This window comes from Myodes glareolus, chromosome 3, assembly GCF_982192425.1.
Source record: "Myodes glareolus chromosome 3, mMyoGla1.1, whole genome shotgun sequence".
NCBI lineage: Eukaryota > Metazoa > Chordata > Mammalia > Rodentia > Cricetidae > Myodes > Myodes glareolus.
Window position 1 is genome coordinate 72,228,090 of NC_142028.1, and position 20,236 is coordinate 72,248,325.

Sequence of the window (20,236 nt, forward strand, 5' to 3'; positions counted from 1 at the left end):
AGGAAGCCCGCGTCCCTTCCTAAACAAAAGAACAAATGATGTGCTCCTCTAAGGTGTTCCGCTGGGAGCCATGGGAAGACTGGGACCCAGGGAGCAGATATCTAGGAGAGGGAAAAGGGAGGCTGGGACAGGGAGGTATGCAGACATCTTGGCTGGAAACCAAGTTGGCAGGTGCACGCACGTGCCCTCGGAGCTGTTGCTGTTGGTGCTCCCGTCCGTAGACTCCCGACTGCCCTGGCGTGTGACGCGGCTCCGCATCTCCACCGCAACGCCGGTTTCCGTGCTCCGCCGGATGTTGCTGCGAAGCTTCTTAGTGGCCCCTTCTGGGGTTCCCGATCCGAGGAGAGAGAGGAAACAAGGTCAAAATATGGCCTAGGCTTCTCGAAGAGTGCTACCAAAGTGATCCTCTGGGCAGAAGCGGGTGGGGGAACCTGCCAAGGCTGGGACACCATTGAGCTGACCCTAGGACGGGTCAAGCCCAGGGTCATGGTACAGAGAAAGCTGCCCAGTGACATGCTATGTGCCCCAATAGAATGCAGCCAGCTACAAGTCCTGCGACCTTGGGGCCCTCCCTCTCCACTATGTTCTCTTAACTCTGCCTTTCCATTCTGTTTCAGTCTGAGTTCCTTTCTCTCATTTCTGGAAAGTTTGTCTGTTCTGGGATTTCCAGATTTACTTTCCCTCTTTTGGATATCCTACCAGACTCAAAGACTGCCTCTCTACTGCCCTAGAAAAACCCCATTGGAAGCCTGACCATTTGAAACTTGCCTTCTGAAGGTAAGTCTAAAAAGGAGAGCATCACAAAGTTGGACCTAGCAAGGCAAGACTCCAGGAGGGGCGGGGTGGCTAGCTTGACCTGGGCTGATACTGGATTTGAGAAAGTCCACAGCAGAACCCTTTACCCTGTCTCTGCACCTTCTATTCAGGGGCCCCAGCCCCCTCCTCAGCCTGGCAGGAAACACAGGGCACTTTCCCTCTCTGAGTAGCACACCAGCCTGCCTGGGTTTCCATGGCAACCTCCTTAGCATTGCAGTGTGGTCCCTCTAGACAGCTCTCCTCCTGGGCGGGGGTGGGGGGGAGACAGGCTGGGGTTTTGCAGGGACTCCCCTGTTAAAGCTTGATTGCTGAGCAACTTGACGGGGAGGGAAGTGGCACTCAGAGACTGTACCAAAGGAGCCATTTGCTGCCACCAGTTAGAGGCCCAGGAAAATTGTCAGCTGAGTGGCCTGCAAGGGTGCCTAGGGCAGGGTGGCGGCACATTTATCCCTGAAGGCAGCCGACAGAGGGCTGGCGAGAGAAGGTTCAAGTCCACAGGTTGGGAAAGATAGGCCTGTATTCTTCCTGTCTTGCCCTACTTACCCTTCAGGAAGTCCCCACTGGATGAGAGAAGGTCAGGAGGGCAAATACCAGCAGATAGGGTGGTGGAGGGGGGATGATGAGACCAGGGGCAACGTGTAGGAAGATGTGTTCTCTAAACGCAATGCAAGCTACTGTGACACACACACACACACACACACAGTCATATTAGCTCAGGCATATTTCTCTTACATATGCGTAAAATAGACACACAGGAATGCTTATTATCACGTACATAAATACAATAATCTCATGTATGATATCATATGTCTGTTTATACAAAGTTACACAGGCCCTCCAGATCTTACACGGACATAATGTACACCGTCAAACAAGTTATATATAGGTGATCTTTAATACCTAGAACAGAGCCCATCTATACTCACCACACATAATGATGTCCACCCACACATGGCATGTGACCTACCATGGGACTCTCTCCGTCCCTGGCTCCTAATTGCCTCATCCCCTCTAACCCAGTTAGAAGACAGATGGCTGTGTGGAAGGGGGGGCTGAAAGTCACTCTGCCTCCCCCTCACATCTTCACCCCCTCAACACACGCTCTTTTAGAGCCTGGGAAAGCTCTGGCCCATTTGGAAGTGAAATTACCTTCTTAGATAAGACTTGCCCAATGCAGTGTGAGCGCCTGTGAGTGGGAACTGCGCAGAATCCTGAAAGGTCAGAGATACTTGTCCAGGCTCCTCTCCCTTTCACAGATGAGGAGTCCGGGGTTCTGGTGCCACCAGGCCCTCAGACTCCTTGCCTGCTGACTTATCACTTTCCCTCCTCAATGCTTCCTCTCTTGGAGCTGTGACTCAGCAGAGATTAAACTCCCCTGTCTTCAGGGGTAGGGGGAAAGGTCTTGCAAACTCAAGAGAAAAATCCTCCCACTGGCTTGGTTCCTGCTGACCCAAGGAATACTTTATGGTTTCTCTCTAGAACGGGTCCAAGTGGTTGCAATAATTCAGTGTTCCTTGGAGAAGGATTCCAGGAGCCATTTTATCTGTCCCATCACGTGCAGAAGAGGGGTAGTTTGGCTTGTGGCAACATCTTAGGCTCAGGCAGGAAGATCTCTGTCCTTGGTACTGGACATTTAGAAAGAGGCTGCTTCCACCAGGCATGACTCCCTGTGGGCTCAGTCTAACTAATGCCAGACCTGATTTTACTTAGGTCCTAGGACCCTAAAACTCTGACCCCACCCTTCATTGATCCTACAATTTAGAGAACTGGTAGATCCCAAAGGAAGTTGGGAGAGTGCATTATTAGCTCCATTTTACAGAAGAGGAAACTGAGGCCCGACTGGAAAGTGATTTTACAACGGTCCGATGGAGAGCTCTAAAGCCAGAACTAGCCCTCTAAAGCACAGGGTGGGATTCTGGAGACCTGCAACAGGGCGGCATAATGACAAACAAGAAGCAGGCAGACAGGCAGGGGCCTAGAGGGACCAGACTATGTGAACTGGGGCAAAGGAACAAAGAGGATAAGGGTATCGATGAACTGGGGGAGTGGGGTTCTTGCAAGAGAAGGTCAAGAGCCCCAAGGGCTAGGCCCAGGAGGGGAATTCTTCCTGACTCCCCATAGCCCAGCCCTACAGGGAATCAAGCTGTTCCACTTGGGGCAACAGGGGCACCCTTCTGAGATCTCTTCTCAGAGCAGCAATCCCTGGTGAGGTGACCACATACTGGCCTGTAGTCTCAGAGTCTCCCGGCCAGGATGATGCTCCAAGCTGAGGCACTGGCATACTCAAAGCTTGCATGTGTACATGCATGAATGTATGAACATATATGCTTGTGTATGCACACACAGGCATACATGCACACATGAATGCATGCACACACACATACCATTAAAAATAATAAAAAAATAAACCTTTTAAAAAAGTATCGATGCTTTGCTGAGTACCTCCCATGTATCATGCATGAGAGGCTGGATACCTTTGCACATCTATCTTATTTAATCCCTGGATAGCTCTATAAAGCATCTATTTTGTCTTCAACAAACAAACAGCAGAATCAGAGAAGTGAAGCACCTTGCCTGAACTATCTGGCTAGTAAATGATGGGGTGTGGCTGCAAAGGCCAGCCTGAGGTCATTCTCCAGGGAAGGGCCTTCTCCTTGGGCTCTGGAAGTCTCATAGATAAATGAGTACATCAGACTGAATGACCTCGAGGGCCCTTCCTGCTATGACATTCAGTGATTAGATGATTCACAGGGACCTGCACTTGGAAAGGCATCTGGGCAATTCCCCTAGCCCCAGACCTTGGGCCTTTAGTCATGTCCTTACTTCCCACCAAGACAAGGCATCCAGAGGGCCCAGCATCATTTGTCTCTCCAGAAGGCAGCAGGTCATCCTGGCATCTGCTCCCACCCCAGCCGGCTGCTGTCTGAAGCCACAGCAGACCCCTCCAATGACTCCCAGTGAATTAGGCCCTGCCTTGGCCTTGGAGACTGTCTCTTCCAGTCACTTTGCATGGGAGATGTCTGTGGGGTCTGTCTGGAGCTGGATTCCTGTGCTTACAATACCAGACACAGACCTCTGGGGTTCAACATGTCCAGGACTTCGTAATCTTAATTCCCCAGGTTGATTTTATCCCAGCCCTCCTTCTCCCAGTCCAACTTCCCACCGCCCTGCTTCCTACTCTCAAGCCTATACTGCCCACCCAAAGGTACTAATAACCTCAAGACCCTCCCTGTCTAGTCTCTCCCTGAGCAGAAAGCACACGGAGCTGGAGCGCTGGAAAAGACCATCACCAGTGTTCCTGTAGACAGCTTTGTAAAAATCTATTTTAAGGTCTGGAAAAGCACCCCCAAATACCAGCCCCAATGGGGCGTCTTGATGAGCATCCTCCCTGATACTCCGGCATTCTACCCTTCCCCACCCCCGTCCAGCTGCCTACTTGAAGGTTTTTGGGGGAAGTTGTTACTCTGAGCAAAATAAGCAGGAAGAGATTTAAAACAAAGCCAGCTGGTGTCTGGACCAATGCCACAAATGGCAGTCTGGGTGGGGAGAAGTGATTCCTCCATGAGGTGGGGGCCACATGTCGCTGTGTGAGACAAGGTGGGTGCCCCCAAGTCTGAACTTAACTGGAATTCCGTAGGCAGATGTCTGAAAATGCATGCCCTACATAGGCGCATGTGTCGGCTAAGGCGCATGTGTGGCTTTGTGATGTGCGTGTGCATCTAAGTGATGTGGGCCTTTTTGTCTGTGTTCAGAGAACCGTATTTAGAGTTTATTTGTGACCACAGACAGTGTAATGAGAATAACTGGACCATGCTTTCCTGGCACTAGAAGTGGCTTTCCTGGGCAAATGAACACTCTAGACACGTCACTGCAAGAGCCATGTGTTCGTGCCCCTCTCTTGTGACTTTGCAACACCTCTGTGAGACTACGCAACTATATTTGTGGGGCTATTTGTCCTGCGGGGACTGAGAAATAAGAAATAGAACAGGATTGTGAGGATGTGTGTGTCTACACAAGTGTGGGGTCCCTGAGCACGGCTGTTTCAAATAACTTCTGATAAATGCAGAAGTCGGTGTGTGGAGGCAGCAGATGCAAAGAACAGGAACTGGGAGGGACAACTGGGGCTGAAGTCCAGACTCCACCACCCTCTGCTGTGCAGTCTGAAGCACCTGACTTTCCCTCTCTGGGCTGTTAGTGCCGGCCACTGAGGACTATAGAACATCACACACACCAACTCATAAAGCACCCACAAAGTGTGCATCTACTCTTAGTCACTGGGGACTCAACAACAACATGCTCCCCTCCTCCCCACCACCTTCCCCACCTCTTGGTGCCCACACTCCTCACCAGGCTGGGGGAGCTGCAGTGTGCTTTTGCTCCACTGGGTCAGGCCGACGATAGCCACCATCTTGGCTCCCAGGCTGCTGCGTCGTTTCTTGGCCGTGGTGGTCCCGGCCCCACCCCCAGCTTGCTGGGATCCACAGATCTCACCGCTGATGCTGGAGCTCCGCACCACGTTCCTGGAGGCCCCAGCTGAGGCTGGACCAGGCTCCCCGTTAAACATGGTCCCCAGGGCGGCAGGGCTTCAGGCAATTCTGAAGGTGGGTGGGAGAAAAAGGGATTCCACATGACATCCACGTGACTCTCCTGCACCCCACCGCTTCCTAGCTGCGTGACTTTGGGTCATTCGCTTGGTCTCTCTTAGGTGGTAAGGGTGACATGAACAAATCAATCTCCAAGTCTGGCTCAATAAATGGAGCGCTGTCACCTGTCCAGTGTGTATGAGGCCTGGGGTGTGACTCTCACCCCCGCGACTCCCAGCACTGCAACAATCAGAACCAAGGCCAGGACCTGGCTCTGTGGGTAAGGGGCCTGGTGCCAAGCCTAACCTCAGTCCTACCCTTGGAAGTCACATCGTCCTAGGGAGCTCAACTGCCCAAAGTTGACCTCTAACCTCCCCACACAAACTGTGGTACAGGAGCACCACCTCCACACTAAATGAATGTAATTTTTAAAATTTAATATACCAAATAAAACAAACAAAACCCCTAGAGAAGAAAAATGGGACTTTTACTGTCTGGCTATGGGCAAGCAGCAGACAGCCTCATTTGGAGCACAGACAGGCTGGGGTGGGACTCCAAAGGCTCCCATACACTAGCTGGGTGACTTTGTGCCCAAACAAGTTGGAGTTTCCATAAATACCTTAGCAAAACAACAACAAAAACATCAAAGTCCTTTTACTTCCCAGGACGGCTGTAAGGACTAAATAAGGGGCTGGGTATAAAGCGCAGAGAACAGTCCCAAGGCAGGGTGCTGTCACAGGGAATGACAAGAGCAGGAACAAAAGTCTGTGCAGGGCAGAAGAGAAGGGGCTGGCCCAGAAAAGCCTAGAGTGCAGTCAACAATCACAGTCCCCATACTTCAGAGAGGCCTCACTGCCAGTATTGAACCCAGCTCCATTCTGTGCTCTTTAAAAAACAATTGGACTCATATTGTAAATATGATTTTAAATCCTGGTATCTTTCACCTAATATCACATCACAGCATTTCCCAACGTCATTAACACTTTGTGTAAATGTTTCAATGCCACTGTAATCGTCCCTATTACAGACGGCACATAATTGACTTAAATATTTCAATGCAGCTACTTCCTGAATCTGATCCCAGTTTCTCTCTTCTCTCTTTTAAATAAACACCGAAGGCAGGCACATGGGTCACGCCTGTGATTCCAGTCCTTGGGAGGTGGAGGCAGGAGGATCAGGAGTTCAGGGTCACACCAGATTGGGCTCCAAGAGACCATGTCTCAAAGAAAACAAACAAACAGTGAGATGAGCATCTTCCTGCACTGGTTCCGATCTCCTTAGCAATGGATTAGCAGGTGGTGTGTGTGTGTGTGTGTGTGTGTGTGTGTGTGTGTGTGTGTGTGTGTAGAATGCTGGGAGTTTCCCAGCCCCCCAGCCCCCATCCCCGCTGGCTGGCAGAGACAGACAATGGTTTTGGCCAGGCGCTACCCTATCTTGTTTCTGAGCACATTCTGATTAGCTTAAGGTGAAGGGCTTTCTTGTCAGCAAGTTATTTGTTCAGGAGTAGGCATCTGACCATGGCTCAAATAAGTCACCTCCCAACCCAGTGTTGCTGAGGACCACAGCACACAGCACGGAGAACAGGGCCAAACCTGGAGCCCATTTTTCTCTGGTACTCAGTTCAGAAAGAATATATTTTCTATGCTTAAGCCGGTGTGAATCAGTGTTCTCCATTAAATTCAAAAGCATCCTGCCTGATATTAGGGCTTTTTAAAGAAATTCTTGGGTTATATTGCCAAATCCCTTTCCAAAGTATAAAAATTTACTGTCCTCATTAACTGCATTCAACAAATGTTTAATTTCCTAAAATTCCAAGGCTAGGACTGAGTGCCAGGGATGCAGCAGCAGCCAGCCAGGTCCACTTGGTCCTGCCCTCCCAAGACCTCCAGTCCAGGAGGGGAGACAGACAGTAAATAACTAATTATACCATTAAATATTTAATGGTGGTTACGATAAGAGCCAGGGAAGAGGAGGACAGAGGGCTCTGAGAACATGGCCGGGAGGGGGTGGTAGGCATCTGCGGGCCTGTCTTACACAGAGCTGGGGTCTCTTGGTGTCTGCATGTGTAGAGGCCAGTGCCCCGGGTCACCCTCACCCATCATCCTCTTCTGTGTTTTCTATGTCAGGGTCTCTTGCTGTACAAGGCGCTGACAGGGGCCCTCATGTCTGCCCAGCAAGTCCTTTACCCACTCAGCCATTGCTCCGGCCCCGGAACTGGGGTCTCCAGCCACAAAGCTCTGTGACTTGGCTGTTAGGTACCAGGCCACTCAGCTGGCTCTGCTCAGACACAGTTAAAAACCCGGCCCTTCATTCTCTGGACCACCCTTGTTCTACACTGGCATCCAGTCTCTTCCTGGGCTGGCTGTGCATCCCAGGGGTCAGGACATTTTGTTTGAGGGAGCCTGACTTTTCAAAAGGATGTAGAAGAGGTGGGGAGGGGAAATGAAGGTGGAAGAGGGTGGTCTTTTTTCTGCCTGCCAAGGAAGACAGTTAGTTCCCACATCTCTGGGCACAGCTACCTGTCCCCCTGCCAGTGTGGCTCCTGCTAGGCCAGTGAACTAAGGCTGAATAGAAGAGGATGAGTCAAGGCCTCCTTCTGTCTTCTTTGGGGCTGTGGACTGCTTTCCCCCTGTGGGGTTGCAGAGTCTGGGGTTGTATTTCTCATCCTCCATCAACCTTCGAGCTAATGGAAAGTCCCTGTGGCCTGTGACGATCTCTTCTGCTTAGTTTCCAGTTCTTGTGCCAGTCTGTGAGGGTTTGGGGGTGTCTGAACAGTCAGTCTTCTGGCACGAGACGGGACAGGGCTTATCTGGTGCTGTGAATCTGCCACAGCGTGAGTCTAATTTGCCCACTACAGTAGTTCTGAGAGGGGACTCATTATCTCCTCAGGGCAGCTGCGAACAGGGTCTCAGAGAATCAGAGGTCTCCTTGCCCCCACTCTCCTAGGAAGTGGCAAGGCCTGGATTCGAACCCAAATCTCCTGCACCTACAAAGAGGCCTACATGCTCAGTAGCCCCTGCCCCTCAGTGCAGACCTCATCCAAAGACGAGGGCCCACCGTCCAGGGCAGGCACCACCCTGAATCTCTGGGTTCTGTGAGAAAACCCTTTGTGGCCCAAGTTCCCCAAGGCTGCGCGAACATTTAAGGGACAGAAATACTAGACTATAGCTAGAAAAGCACAGAGCTCCCTGGTGAGCCTCCAGAACACTTGAGGGGTGAGAAGGGACAGAATTCCAGACTCTGCCAACCTGGGAGTTCATGTTTCCTCATGAATAATAAGCAGACCGACAAGCGGACGGGCATCCAGGACGTTGTACCATACAGAACCATGCTCTCACCTTCAAGCACACACCCGAAGAGCTGATGAAGGCTGGAGTGACCCCAGTCTGCAGGCCACTCCCCACGAAGGTAGGAGGAGCCAGACCTAAAGCACCAGGGCACAGAACCTGGGAGGATTGGGCATCAGAGGCGTGAATCCAAACATGTGTTCTTTTCTGGGTCTTGGTTTTCTCATCTTTGTGTCAAATGAAAGGGGTCAAACTAGGTACTCTGAAAAAGTCCTTTTGTCAAGGGAGCTGAGTCTGAGACTGTCTGAGGCAGTGAAAGGTTCAGAACTGGGATTCTTGGGGCTGAGGCTATAACTCAGCCAGCAGAGTGCTCGGCTAGCTGGCAAACCTGTGATCTCAGCACTTGGGCCACAGAGACAGTGGGACAGAAGTTCAAGGTCATCCTCGGTTAAATAAAGAGTTCAGAGCCAGCCTGGTTATATTGGACCCAGTCTCAAAACAAGGAGGGATGGTGGTGGGGGATAACAACAATACCTGTCTCTAAGTCTTCTCTGCAGGGAAGCCACAGGCACAGGGATCAATCACACTGGGCCCCAGAGGAAGGAAGTCCATTGCAAAGCAACCCCCTGAGCCCTCAGATCACAGGGACGTGGAAGGGGAGGCGGCAGAGACACAATCTAGTGAGGCCTGAGAGAAGCCCAAACACAGCATGCCATATACCGATGGCCCAAATGACTGCCGGATGAACTACATCATGTCCTTTCCACGCAGGACACATCGCACTCCCCTGCTTGAGCAGGACGCTTTCCCGGCCCAGTTCATGACACATCACGGCCGTGATCCTCTTGTGATGCCCTCCAATGACACAGCCTCACTTGGCAGTGCACTCCCACCCACTACACAGCAGCAGAGGAAGTGGTTCCAATGTGTCCTGGGGAGACACCCAGGAATGGGCCTGCTGTTTCCCATTCTGCCCTTGGAGGGGAGCCTCTACCTGGGGTCTTGCTACCCCTAGGGACACTACAATTCCTGGAGCAGGTCTCCAGACCCTCCAAGGCCCCTGCAGCCTTCTGTCCCTTTGACTATGTGACTGACAAGCCAGGAAGTTTTTCTTGGCAGTCAATGAAGCACCCAAAAGCCCAAGATGAACGTAGCCATACACGTTTATAAGGACCTCACCCCGGGGTGCCTGCACTGTGAGGCTGGAAGGGACAGCAAGTGACTGAGGTTCCTCCACCTTTCTTCACCATCTGCCTACAGCAGACACCACGAGTCTACCTTGTTCCCAGAGGCCAGACAGACCTCAGAAGCCCCTCGACGGTGCTCCTGTACCAGCTCAGAAGAAGCACCTCCAAACTGGCATGTCCTCCCTACTCTCACCTTTTAACAACAGAGGCGGAGACCAAAGCCTGAGATAGAAAAGAGATACATCCAAGGAGGCACCCCAACCCAAGTCTTCTAAATCCTGAATTCTCATCACCAGTCAGGAGCGCCCTCCCTCCCTCTCGTCTGGAAGGAAAGGTAAGCTCACCGAACTGATGAACCTGAGTGTGGGGTTCCGCATCACAGGGGGCTGTGCCCTCTCAGCAGCACACCCCTAAGCTTCTGCAGAGATGCCAGTTTTCAGGAGAGGAAGTAAAGGCAATCAGGGCAGGCTTCCAGGAGGAGGAAATGTGATGGCAGGGTCTGCAAGGAAAGAGTTGACCACAAAAGAAATCGAGTTAAGGCCTCTGTCTCCAGGGAATTCTAGCAGCTGCTAGAGGAAAACACAGACTTTGGAGACGGTCGTGGGACACTAAACTAAGAGAGTCCTTCCAATTTTCAGATCTTGTTTCTCTGTTTTTCAAGGCCTTGAACTCTGAGCTCTGCCTGCCTCTGCTCCTGCGGGCTGGGACCAAAGGTGTATGGGTACTGCCATTCTCTCCTTTAAAAGTCCTGGTCCCCTAATCCATCTTTAGGTACTTCAGGGTCAAACTGCTGAAGCTCAGCAGCTTTAAGATTTTTTTTTTAAAGGATGGGGATGTGTAGCTCAGGAGTGGATGCCAGCCTAGTGTGTGTGGGCAGACCCTGGAGTCTATCCCCAGGCCCAGGAGGAGAAAGGAAGAAGCTTAATTAGAGACAGGGTCTTAAGTAGCCCAGGCTGACCACCAGCTCATTATACAGCTAAGGGTAATCTTCTTGAACTCCTGATCCTCCTGCCTCGACCTCCAAAGTGTGGGACGACAGGCATGTGCCACTATACCTGCATTAAAGAAAAGCAAACAGGGGGCTGGAGAGATGGCTCAGAGGTTAAGAGCATTGCCTGCTCTTCCAAAGGTCCTGAGTTCAATTCCCAGCAACCACATGGTGGCTCACAACCATCTGTAATGAGGTCTGGTGCCTTCTTCTGGACTGCAGGCATACACACTGACAGAATATTGTATACAGAATAAATAAATAAATAAATATTTTTTAAAAAAAAAGAAAGAAAGAAAAGAAAAGCAAACAACATTCTCTAATACATGGGCTCACCTAGGCCCGAATGCTCAAGAGCCCTGGGCTCCATCCTCTCTTCCTCTGTCTGCTCTCTGTGTACCCCCCTCCAACCAGCGGTTCTCAACCTTCCTCATGTTGCAGCCTTTTAATATGGTTCCTCATGTTGCAGTGACCCCCAATCATAAGATTATTCTCGTTGCTACTTCATAACTATAAATTTGCCACTGTTATGAATTGTAATGTAAATATCTGTGTTTTCCTATGGTCTTCAGCGACCCCTGTGAAAGGGGTCATGACCCACGGATTGAGAACTACTACCTGGCAGTCAGGGTGGGAGGCATTAACTCTGAGAAAGTCCCCCAGAGTCTCTTAACTTCCAGTTCTTCTTCTCTAAGATGAGTCTGATGGCACTAGGTGGTGGTGGCACACACCTTTAATCCCAGCACTCGGGAGGCAAGGGTCAGGCGGATCTCTGTGAGCTCAAGGCCAGCCTGGTCTACAGAGTGAGTTCTAGGACAGCCAGGGCTATGCAAAGAAACTCTGTCTCGAAAAACAAAAAGCTTGCGCACGCGCGTGCCCACGCGTGTGTGCGCACACACACACACACACACACACACACACACACACACACACACACACCTGAAGGCCACCTGGACCTATCCAGCTTTCCCAGATAACTATGATCAGATGGGTCAGATGTGCAGAGGGGCATGCTGGGCAGTGTGACACCCAGGCCTGCCTGCCACTCTTGAGCAGAGTTAGAGGGCTTCCACCCCCAACCTCTAGCACACGGCTCCTCTTCCCTAAATTGGGATGACTACATGTGCTTTAGGAGTGTTAGATAAAAGATTACAAAACAAGATCAGTGTGTGCTCACTGCCCAGCACAGCAATTACCTACTTACTGTGAGTGATGATGCCTGGGACGTGGTAAACACTTGTCCAGGTGTTAGCTCCTACTCACCACATTCCTCCCGTTCAGGGGGAGGTCCCGGGGTTAATAAGATCATCCACCACCACTCTAGGTTTGTGGGGTAAGAATGCATCACTCAGTTGGGATGGGAGGTAGCTGGGAATGCCGCATCAGCAGCCCTAGAGCCTTGCTGGATGCTGGCTCTGGCACCTGAGCACCCTACCTCAAACCCTGGGAAAGGCCCTTAGGTCTAGCCTCTCTTTCCATGACTTAGGGAGAAGTGGGAAGGTGGCAGGGGTTGATATGTAGTGGGGGAGGCAGACTAGGCCAAGAAAGCACAGGCTGTCAGTGTGGGGAGCATGCTGTCTCACCGACTTTTCTCACACCTCTTATCTTTCCAGACAATACTTCCCAATACACACAGACACACACACACACTGAGAGATGGAGAGAAAGAGAGAGCACATAATTTCAAATGTGATCACATTACACAGACCCACAAAGCTGCTACCCACATTTTAAAGACACAAGCACATGTGTTCACAGGACTCCTACCCTGAGCCTGGCTCCCTAGGATGGGGCTCACACAACAGCGTGAGGCAGGCCCTTGTGTGAGCTGGAACACATACACACTCACACACTCCAGCCCCCAGTCCCATCCTCCTGGCTCCCATCTCTGCTGGACCGGACAAAGAAGCTCATCCGGTAAGGTTTGTGGTGAAGAGATGGGAAAGCTGGCAGGGAGCAGCTGCTGTCACCATGGCTACCAGCTGACCCACTTCTCCTCCACCCAGGCTGGCCCACCCAGCCCAGGAGAGGTGGTTGCAGGCAGCGTCGGGTAGGGTAGGCCCTCTGCCATCACATGTAGAAAAGGAACAACCCTCTGAGGGTGTGGTAAGGGAATGAGCTGAGACCCAGTTAGCCTGGGTTCTATGAGGGAAGGCACGAGGCTCCAAATAGTCCCTGAGGAGAGTAGAGCATTGAAAATATATTCCTGAGAGATCTATCTTCTCCCACCATCTGGGTCTCTGGCATCAGAGTGCCACCCGGGAACTGGACACAGTCTCAGTCACAGCCCTAATCACAGCCCTCACAGTAATGCAGGTGTTGCGGTCATATCCCTGCCTCTGTCCCAGGGCTCAGCATACTCACAGGTCCAGCAGATGCAAGGAGCCCTGTCTCCTGTGCAGAGAAAGCTTGTGGAATACAAGGCCCATCTCCTGCTGTACCCCAGGCTAACATGTGCCTTCTCCCAGTCAGGGACTCCTGGGGACATGGCTGTGTATTTCCCCAGAACCAGGAACTTAGAGCAACACAGCCTCCAGGATGGCTAGTGACCAGAAAAGACTGTCTTCACCCAGGACGAAACCCACCCCTCCGCATGACACCTGCCACCCCTTTCCAACTGTGTTTCCTGTCTACCTGGAACACTCTTCTATGGCTTGCCCCTACCGTCAAGCTTGTCTATCCCTCCTCCCTTGTCCACCTGCTTCCAATTCCTCTCAGTCCCCCTTTGAAGATCATTTCCTAGCAATCTTCCCAGGCAAAGAAAGCCCCCTCTCTTGCTCCTCCAGAACTCTGTATTGCCCTTGAGTGTTACGGGTTAAAGTCCTGATACCTTGTACCTCAAATGTGGCCTTGATTGAAAATGTGCCCTTTGCAAATGTGATTAAAGTCTTCCTGAAAGTGGTGGGAGGTGGGGGTTGTCCCTACTCCAATTGGCTTCCCGACAGGAAGAGCAAAAGAGAAAATGGTTTGCGAGTCCATCCTGGAGCACCCACAAGCCGAGGACTGCCAAGGATCGCCAAGGATCACCAAGGACTTCCAGTAGCCATCAGAAGCAGGGGAGTGGCATGGGACAAGCGGTCTCTCCCAGTCTGCACAGGAAGCAATCCTTCCAGACACCTTGACTTCAAACTTCCTACCTCTTCCACACCTCTGGAGCTGTGGGAGAACAGATCCAGACGGCTCCGAGACACCTCATTGTGGTACTTTGCCCCAGCATCCCTGGGCCATGAACATACTGCCATCTGTAACGAGTGTGATGCCTGTCTCCCACACCCAGCCCCAGGCTGTGAGCTGCTTAAAAATGGGAACTGTTATTCACCCTAAATCCTCGGTACCTGGCATGGGCTTGGCAACATAGCAGGGCTCTGTAAATATTTATTGAAAGGATGAATGGCAACCAAAAGTACTAAATGAACACTGATAGAGAGAGGAACCATGAGTCAGTTTTATTTTCTTCATGTAACATATTGTGTTTTCTAAAGCTACTACTTTAGAAACTGTATTAATGCTATAATAAAGAAAAAAACAATAAATATTTTCCTTTCCAAAACGTATGCTAAAATAACAGACATTAGCACCCATGTGTGCTCTGTGAGCAGGGACAAACTCTACTACATGCTTGATGACTGATTTCCATTGATTAATTGATTCCTCCTTGGGTTTCCAGAGTACTTTCTGCAGTTGGAGTTACAGTCTGAGCTCTGGGACCTGAGAGGTGGGAAGGGTATATAATCTTCCTGGCCATCTCCACTGTCCACTCCTCCATCACAGACTGTGAAACCTGGCCAACACGGCAGCCATCACCTGATAGTGCTAAACTTGGCATCTGAGATTATCCCCCATGTCCTGGCGAAAGGCCGTGCACCAATACAAGCAGGGTACCGTGAACACATCAACCGGTGCTCTTCAAACTCAGACGTGAGCACAAATCCTGACCCTAGGGCTCACAGGTGGAGCCTGGGATTCTGTGTTTTGTTCTTCCCACCAGCTTCCAGATGATGCCCTTGCTGCTGGCCTGTGGTCCACTCATGGACCCGAGATGCCAAGGGAAACACTCTGGGTGTTCTGTAAAAAGAAAGAACGCCATAGGAGGTGGGGCACCAGAAGAAGTACGAAGCAGAGCCGAGCAGAGGGCAGGTGGGAGTGTGGGGACAGAAAGCAGTGGAAACCACTAGCCAGGTCTACAGAACAGAGTCTGACAGAGGAGCAGAAGGTGAGTGCAGCTGGGGAAGAGGGAACCAGGAAGAGAAGTTATAAGCTGTCAATAAGAGTCCCTGACTGTGGAGCTAGGAAGTCTGTCTTTAATCCTGCAGGAGTGAAGTCTAACAAGATTTAGGCACAGTACTTTCCAGCAATCAATCTGGAACTGTGCGCAGATCAGAAACAAGCTGATGGGAGGACGGCTGCTCTGGACAGGCTGGAAGGGCTGCACGGTTGCCCTGCATGGAGGGGACGGCTGCTCTGGACAAGCTGGAAGGGCTGCATGGTTGCCCTGCATGGAGGTGATGGCTGCTCTAGACAGGCTGGAAGGGCTGCAGATTGCCCTGCATGGAGGGGACGGCTGCTCTGGACAGGCTGGAAGGGCTGCATGGTTGCCCTTCATGGAGAAAGAAGAAAGGGATGGGATTCAGGAGCCTCTAGAAAGGGTGAGGAGACAAATTTGAGAGAAGGGAGTAAGCAGAATCCAAGCAATTAATGGAGAGGATAGGAATGTGAGGTGCCATCAACAGATCCCGAGGGGTCCCTAAAGATAAACCTTGCCAAAGCAGAAAATGAGCACCCAATAGTCACAAGGAGTCTAAGTCAACCCTGAAGTTTATGGGTGGAGACACTGGACAGGAAGCAGATCCGCTGAGCTCAGGAGACGTATAGGAGTGGGCAGGAATGGGTGTGTTCTTCCCAGAGAGGAAGAGACATGGAAAGGAAGTGGGATGCTCAGAGGAGAGTATAGTATAGGTGGACACAAGGCAATAGTGACAGGCAGGAGAAAGGGTTCTACAGATGGGAGATTGGGCAATTCCAAGTAGAAGAAGCTAGACATAGTGGTTAGGATTGTAATTCCAACGTTTGGGAGCCTGAGGCTTGAGGAACTCCATGAGGTCAAGATTAGTCTGGACTGCAGAGCCCTTGTCTCTTTTTTGTTATTTGCTTGTTCTTTGTTTTGTTTTGAGACAGGGTTTCTCTGTGTAGCTCCGACTGTCCTGGAACTTGCCTTGTAAATCAGGAGAGGCCTAGAACTCAAGAGATCTGCCTGCCTCTGTCTCCCAAGGGCTGGGGTAAAGGCATGCGCAACCACATGTGGCTGTGAATTCTTGTCTCAAAATTAAAAAAAAAATGTAGAATTCAGGGAAGGTGCCATAAGAATATAGGTGGACATTCCCATACCACCTCACTGTGGACCACAGAGACGTCTTCCTCAGAAGCAGAAGAAGTCAATGAACAAAAAGAAACACTACTTGATGGAGTGACTGGATGGATAGGATCTTGCTATACAGACCAGGCTGGCCTCAACCCTCCTATCTGACCCTCTGGGATGGATACCACCATATCAGGTAGGAAAGGTAGAATTTAGATTGGCAGAGAAGGGTCTGGATATCCTGGTAGAAGGCCTGGGCTTCAGTGTGATTCCAAATGCCATGGGGCTTCCAAACAGTCCAGTCCAGCCCAACACAGGAAGAACAATTACTGTACCCCCAAACACATGTAAAGCACACCACATAGCTACAGAACTCCCAGGCAGAGCAGAGATACAGGGAAATAGGTTGTTGGATCGGTCTTACAGTAGATAAGAACATCATTTATTATCCACTGTGAGAGTGAGCAGGGGCACTCCAGACAATCCTATGAGGACCACAGGCAAATATGCAAACCCAGCCCTGAGATACTGAATCTCAGTAAGACACCCGCCTGCTTCCCATACTCCCCCTTCATAGATGGGGTAAGGAAACTTGCAGGGTGCTGTGGCAGGGACAGGTAAACTCATCCTGAGAGTGGGGGCCTGCTAATGGTGTTAGGCTCAGAGCCTTGCTCTGGCTAGCTCTCCCTTGAGCACGGATACTCAGCCAGGCAGCATCAGCAGCACCAAGGACAGCGGCCGGCGCTCACGCCTGCCAGCCCCTCCCCTGGTCAGGGCTGCCTTCCAGGCTGATCAATATTTCATGAAGGGAAGGGGCTCCGATTACTAGCCCTGCATCAAGCCGGAAGGCGCCACCGCTGTGCCCACTGCCCACCCGGGGGACCTTCTCTCATATCCAGCACAGCTTCAGCTGACCTGGACAGACAGGAGTGGCATCTATTCCTGCATGCCCAGGTCTCTTCCAGTCCAGTGATAAATCTTCACCCAGAACTGGAGACACACCGTACAAAGAACGCCACAACCACATCAAGCACAACCACACCCAGCACACAAGCTACCTGAACAGGGCACTCAGGCATACAGTGCGAGCATGCACACAAACATGCACGCACACATTACAGAGATCCAATGACCACAGACCCACATACATCTGCCCAACACACACACACACACCGCAAACTCAAATGCTTCCTGAAAACTCCTTCAGACAACCCGAGATACATCACATGAGGGTCAGTGAGCTGTAGACACACTATATTGCACTTGCAGGTGCACGCACACACGAGCGTGTGTGCCCATACATACACACACACACACACACACACACACACACACAAAGGTACACCTTGACAGTGATCCTCTCTCACCATGGACACACAGCATACACCCACAGTCTGCCCAGGCTCCCACTTTCCTGGTGCCCAGGGCAATGTGTACCTGCTATGAATCTGACTATGCAGGAGACAGAAAGACCTCTCTGCAGGAGATAGACAGACCTTTCTCTCTCTCTTTTCCTCCTTCCTTTCTACTGTCTGCTCTGGACTTGAGCCCTGTGGAGAAATCTAGTCTCTGAGGCTTTCTGGTAGCTGCTGTCCAGGCCTCAGGGACAAACAGAGGCACAAAGAGGTGGATAGAGGAGGGAGTCGGGAAATGGGAACCCTGGAGAGTCCAAAGCCTCTTAGCTCTGTTGTTCTAGGGCTCCAAGCTCTAGGACACAAAGCTCCAAGGACTGCTTCTCTTACCCACAACTCCCAAAGCCTCACTGCCGCGTGGGGCTCCAGGCTCCTAGGGAGCTCGAAGTCTGTTGTGTATGGAGACAGGAGGACCACAGGTCTGAGCTCCCATCCTTCCACACCTCAAGGCCTAGCCTGGAGTGAGAGCATCTCCTGCCCCCATCCAGACATCTCAAACCTGCTGTGGGACCACACACAAATTCTCCAGTTTGCAAGAGTCAAAGCAAAGCAGAACAAAACAAAGAACAGCCCCAGCCTGGTGGCTGAGTGAGGAAGCACGTGAGGCCCTGTGTTTGACCCCAGCACCACCAAAAAGAAAGAAAGGGAGGAAGGGGAGGTGGGGAAGAAAGGGGAGAGCCTGAACATAGAATAAGCAGAGGAGAGTAGGCCAATATAGCAGGGAGAAACTTCATTTTTTAGGTAAATGGGTGGAAGAGGCAAAGATCTCTACCATCCCACAGCCATGATTTTGCATTGTCCACACATCAGTGAACCACATTGATGGTTTCTGCCAAATCCCAGTCTCCTGCACATTATTTTCTATACATTGACACTTTCCTTTTTTGGTTTTGTTGTTTGAGACAGGGTTTCTCTGTAGTTTTAGAGCCTGTCCTGGAACTTGCTTTGTAAACCAGGCTGGCCTCGAACTCACAGGGATCCGCCAGGCTCTGCCTACCGAGTGGTGGGATTAAAGGGGTGCACCACCACCGCCCGGCTTTAATTGACACTTTCAAAACTTATGTGAACTATTTCAAATAGGAATTCTGTTGCTAGTATAAACAGAAAGTCAATATCACTTCCAATAACTAGAAAAAGACTGTAAAAACAAACAGTCAAACAACGAAGTTGCACGCTGCTGAGTGGCTCGGCGGGCAAAGGTGCTGCCTCCAACCTGACGACTGAAGCTCCATTCCTGACACCCACATGGCGGAAGGAGAAGAATCGACTCCTCTGATCTCCACTCGTACACAGTGGTGTGTGCCCACTCACCCACACACCCACTCAAAAGACAGACATGTACTTTTTCAGACATGACAGTTCACACTGTAACTCTGGCCCTGGGGAGAGGCCGAGGCAGGGGCGTAACTGCCAGAAGTTTGAGGCCAGCCTGAGTTTCACAGTACGTTCCAGATCAGCCCAGGATAGTGTGAGACCCTGTCTCAATAAAGCCAAGTCAAACAAGGTAAGCTCCACTACCACAGTTCAGCTACTTGGAGCTGCTGGCCACAGCGCTCAGCCCAGTCTGAGATCTCTGCAGAGAGGGAGAGAAGAGGGGCTGGGAAGTTCTGAAAGACATTCATAGCTATACAAACTCGTTCTCCCTGGGAGGACCCTGGACTTGCTGGATTTGATGGCTCAGCAGGTAAAGGTACCTGTCACCAGGCTGGATGACCTGAGGTCGATCCCCAGGACCCACATGGTGGAAGGCAGAGAGAACTTCCACAAGTTGTCCTTTGGCGTTTACATGTGTGTTATGGCATGCCCATATGTACATGCATACACATACAAATATACATTTTTATAAAGAAATTTCCCAGGGTTTGTTTCCTATTTACAATTTGTCACTATAGTCCTCCATCTAATATGAAACTCACGGCAGGGATTATAATCTTCATTTTAAAAAAGAGAAAAGGCCCAGAGAGGTTAGGAGGTTTGCCTAGGCACACAGCTCTACAAGGCAGCTCCACGAGGAGGAGATTTGACTTCCACACAGATGACATGTGTCCTAGAGTCAGGAGCCCTCACTCTGGGTGATCCTGGGTGGGACAGTGGGGAAGGTAGGAAGCTGGCTACCTGCATATGCTTAGAAGGCTCTCACAACCCCAAAGAGCAAACAGGCAGGTGAATAGCCAATACAAAGAGTTTTATTCCAGAGTCATACCGTTGTATGTCTCTGGGCTATCAACACCACCTCTCTGAATCTCAGTTTCCATGTCTTTAAAATGGACAAAATAATATCACATCTTTATCAAGACGTAAGGATTAAATGGAAGCATGTGTCTGGTGCCTGGTACAGAGCAAGTGTCCAAGAGGGCTTATTACTAGGGAAGCAAGACGAAGAGAATTAACACAGGTCAGGAATGGCTGGCTGGTGAGACAGGCACAGGTCAGGAATGGCTGGCTGGAGAGATAGCCACAGGTCAGGAATGGCTGGCTGGAGAGATAGCCACAGGTCAGGAATGGCTGTTTGGTGAGATAGGCATGCAATGGTTCTTTGCTGAGAAAAGAAAATGAAACTTTTTTAAAAACAGGGTTTCTTTGTGTAGTCTGCTGGCCTGGGACTCC

The 20,236-nt window shown here is 50.9% G+C and overlaps 1 protein-coding gene and 1 long non-coding RNA gene across 4 annotated transcripts in view; one reads left to right on the forward strand and one right to left on the reverse strand.

Moving 5' to 3' along the window:
- Positions 1 to 20,236, reverse strand: part of Rims3 (regulating synaptic membrane exocytosis 3) — a 39,742-nt gene that overhangs the window by 12,207 nt on the left and 7,299 nt on the right. For 2 of the 3 annotated variants that reach the window (XM_085686517.2, XM_048434551.3), the window contains exons 2-4: positions 10,218 to 10,372; positions 5,164 to 5,411; positions 182 to 323 (exon numbers count right to left, since the gene is read on the reverse strand). In XM_085686517.2, coding sequence (XP_085542643.1) covers positions 182 to 323; positions 5,164 to 5,380 — 359 coding nt within the window. In that variant the 5' untranslated portion in view covers positions 5,381 to 5,411; positions 10,218 to 10,372. The remainder of the gene's footprint in view (positions 1 to 181; positions 324 to 5,163; positions 5,412 to 10,217; positions 10,373 to 20,236) is intronic. The other variant, XM_048434553.3, reaches the window with a different exon arrangement.
- Positions 259 to 14,283, forward strand: LOC125400464 (uncharacterized). Its single transcript, XR_007231951.3, has 4 exons — positions 259 to 359; positions 703 to 777; positions 9,947 to 10,207; positions 13,807 to 14,283. It is a non-coding gene; the product is annotated as an uncharacterized LOC125400464 (long non-coding RNA).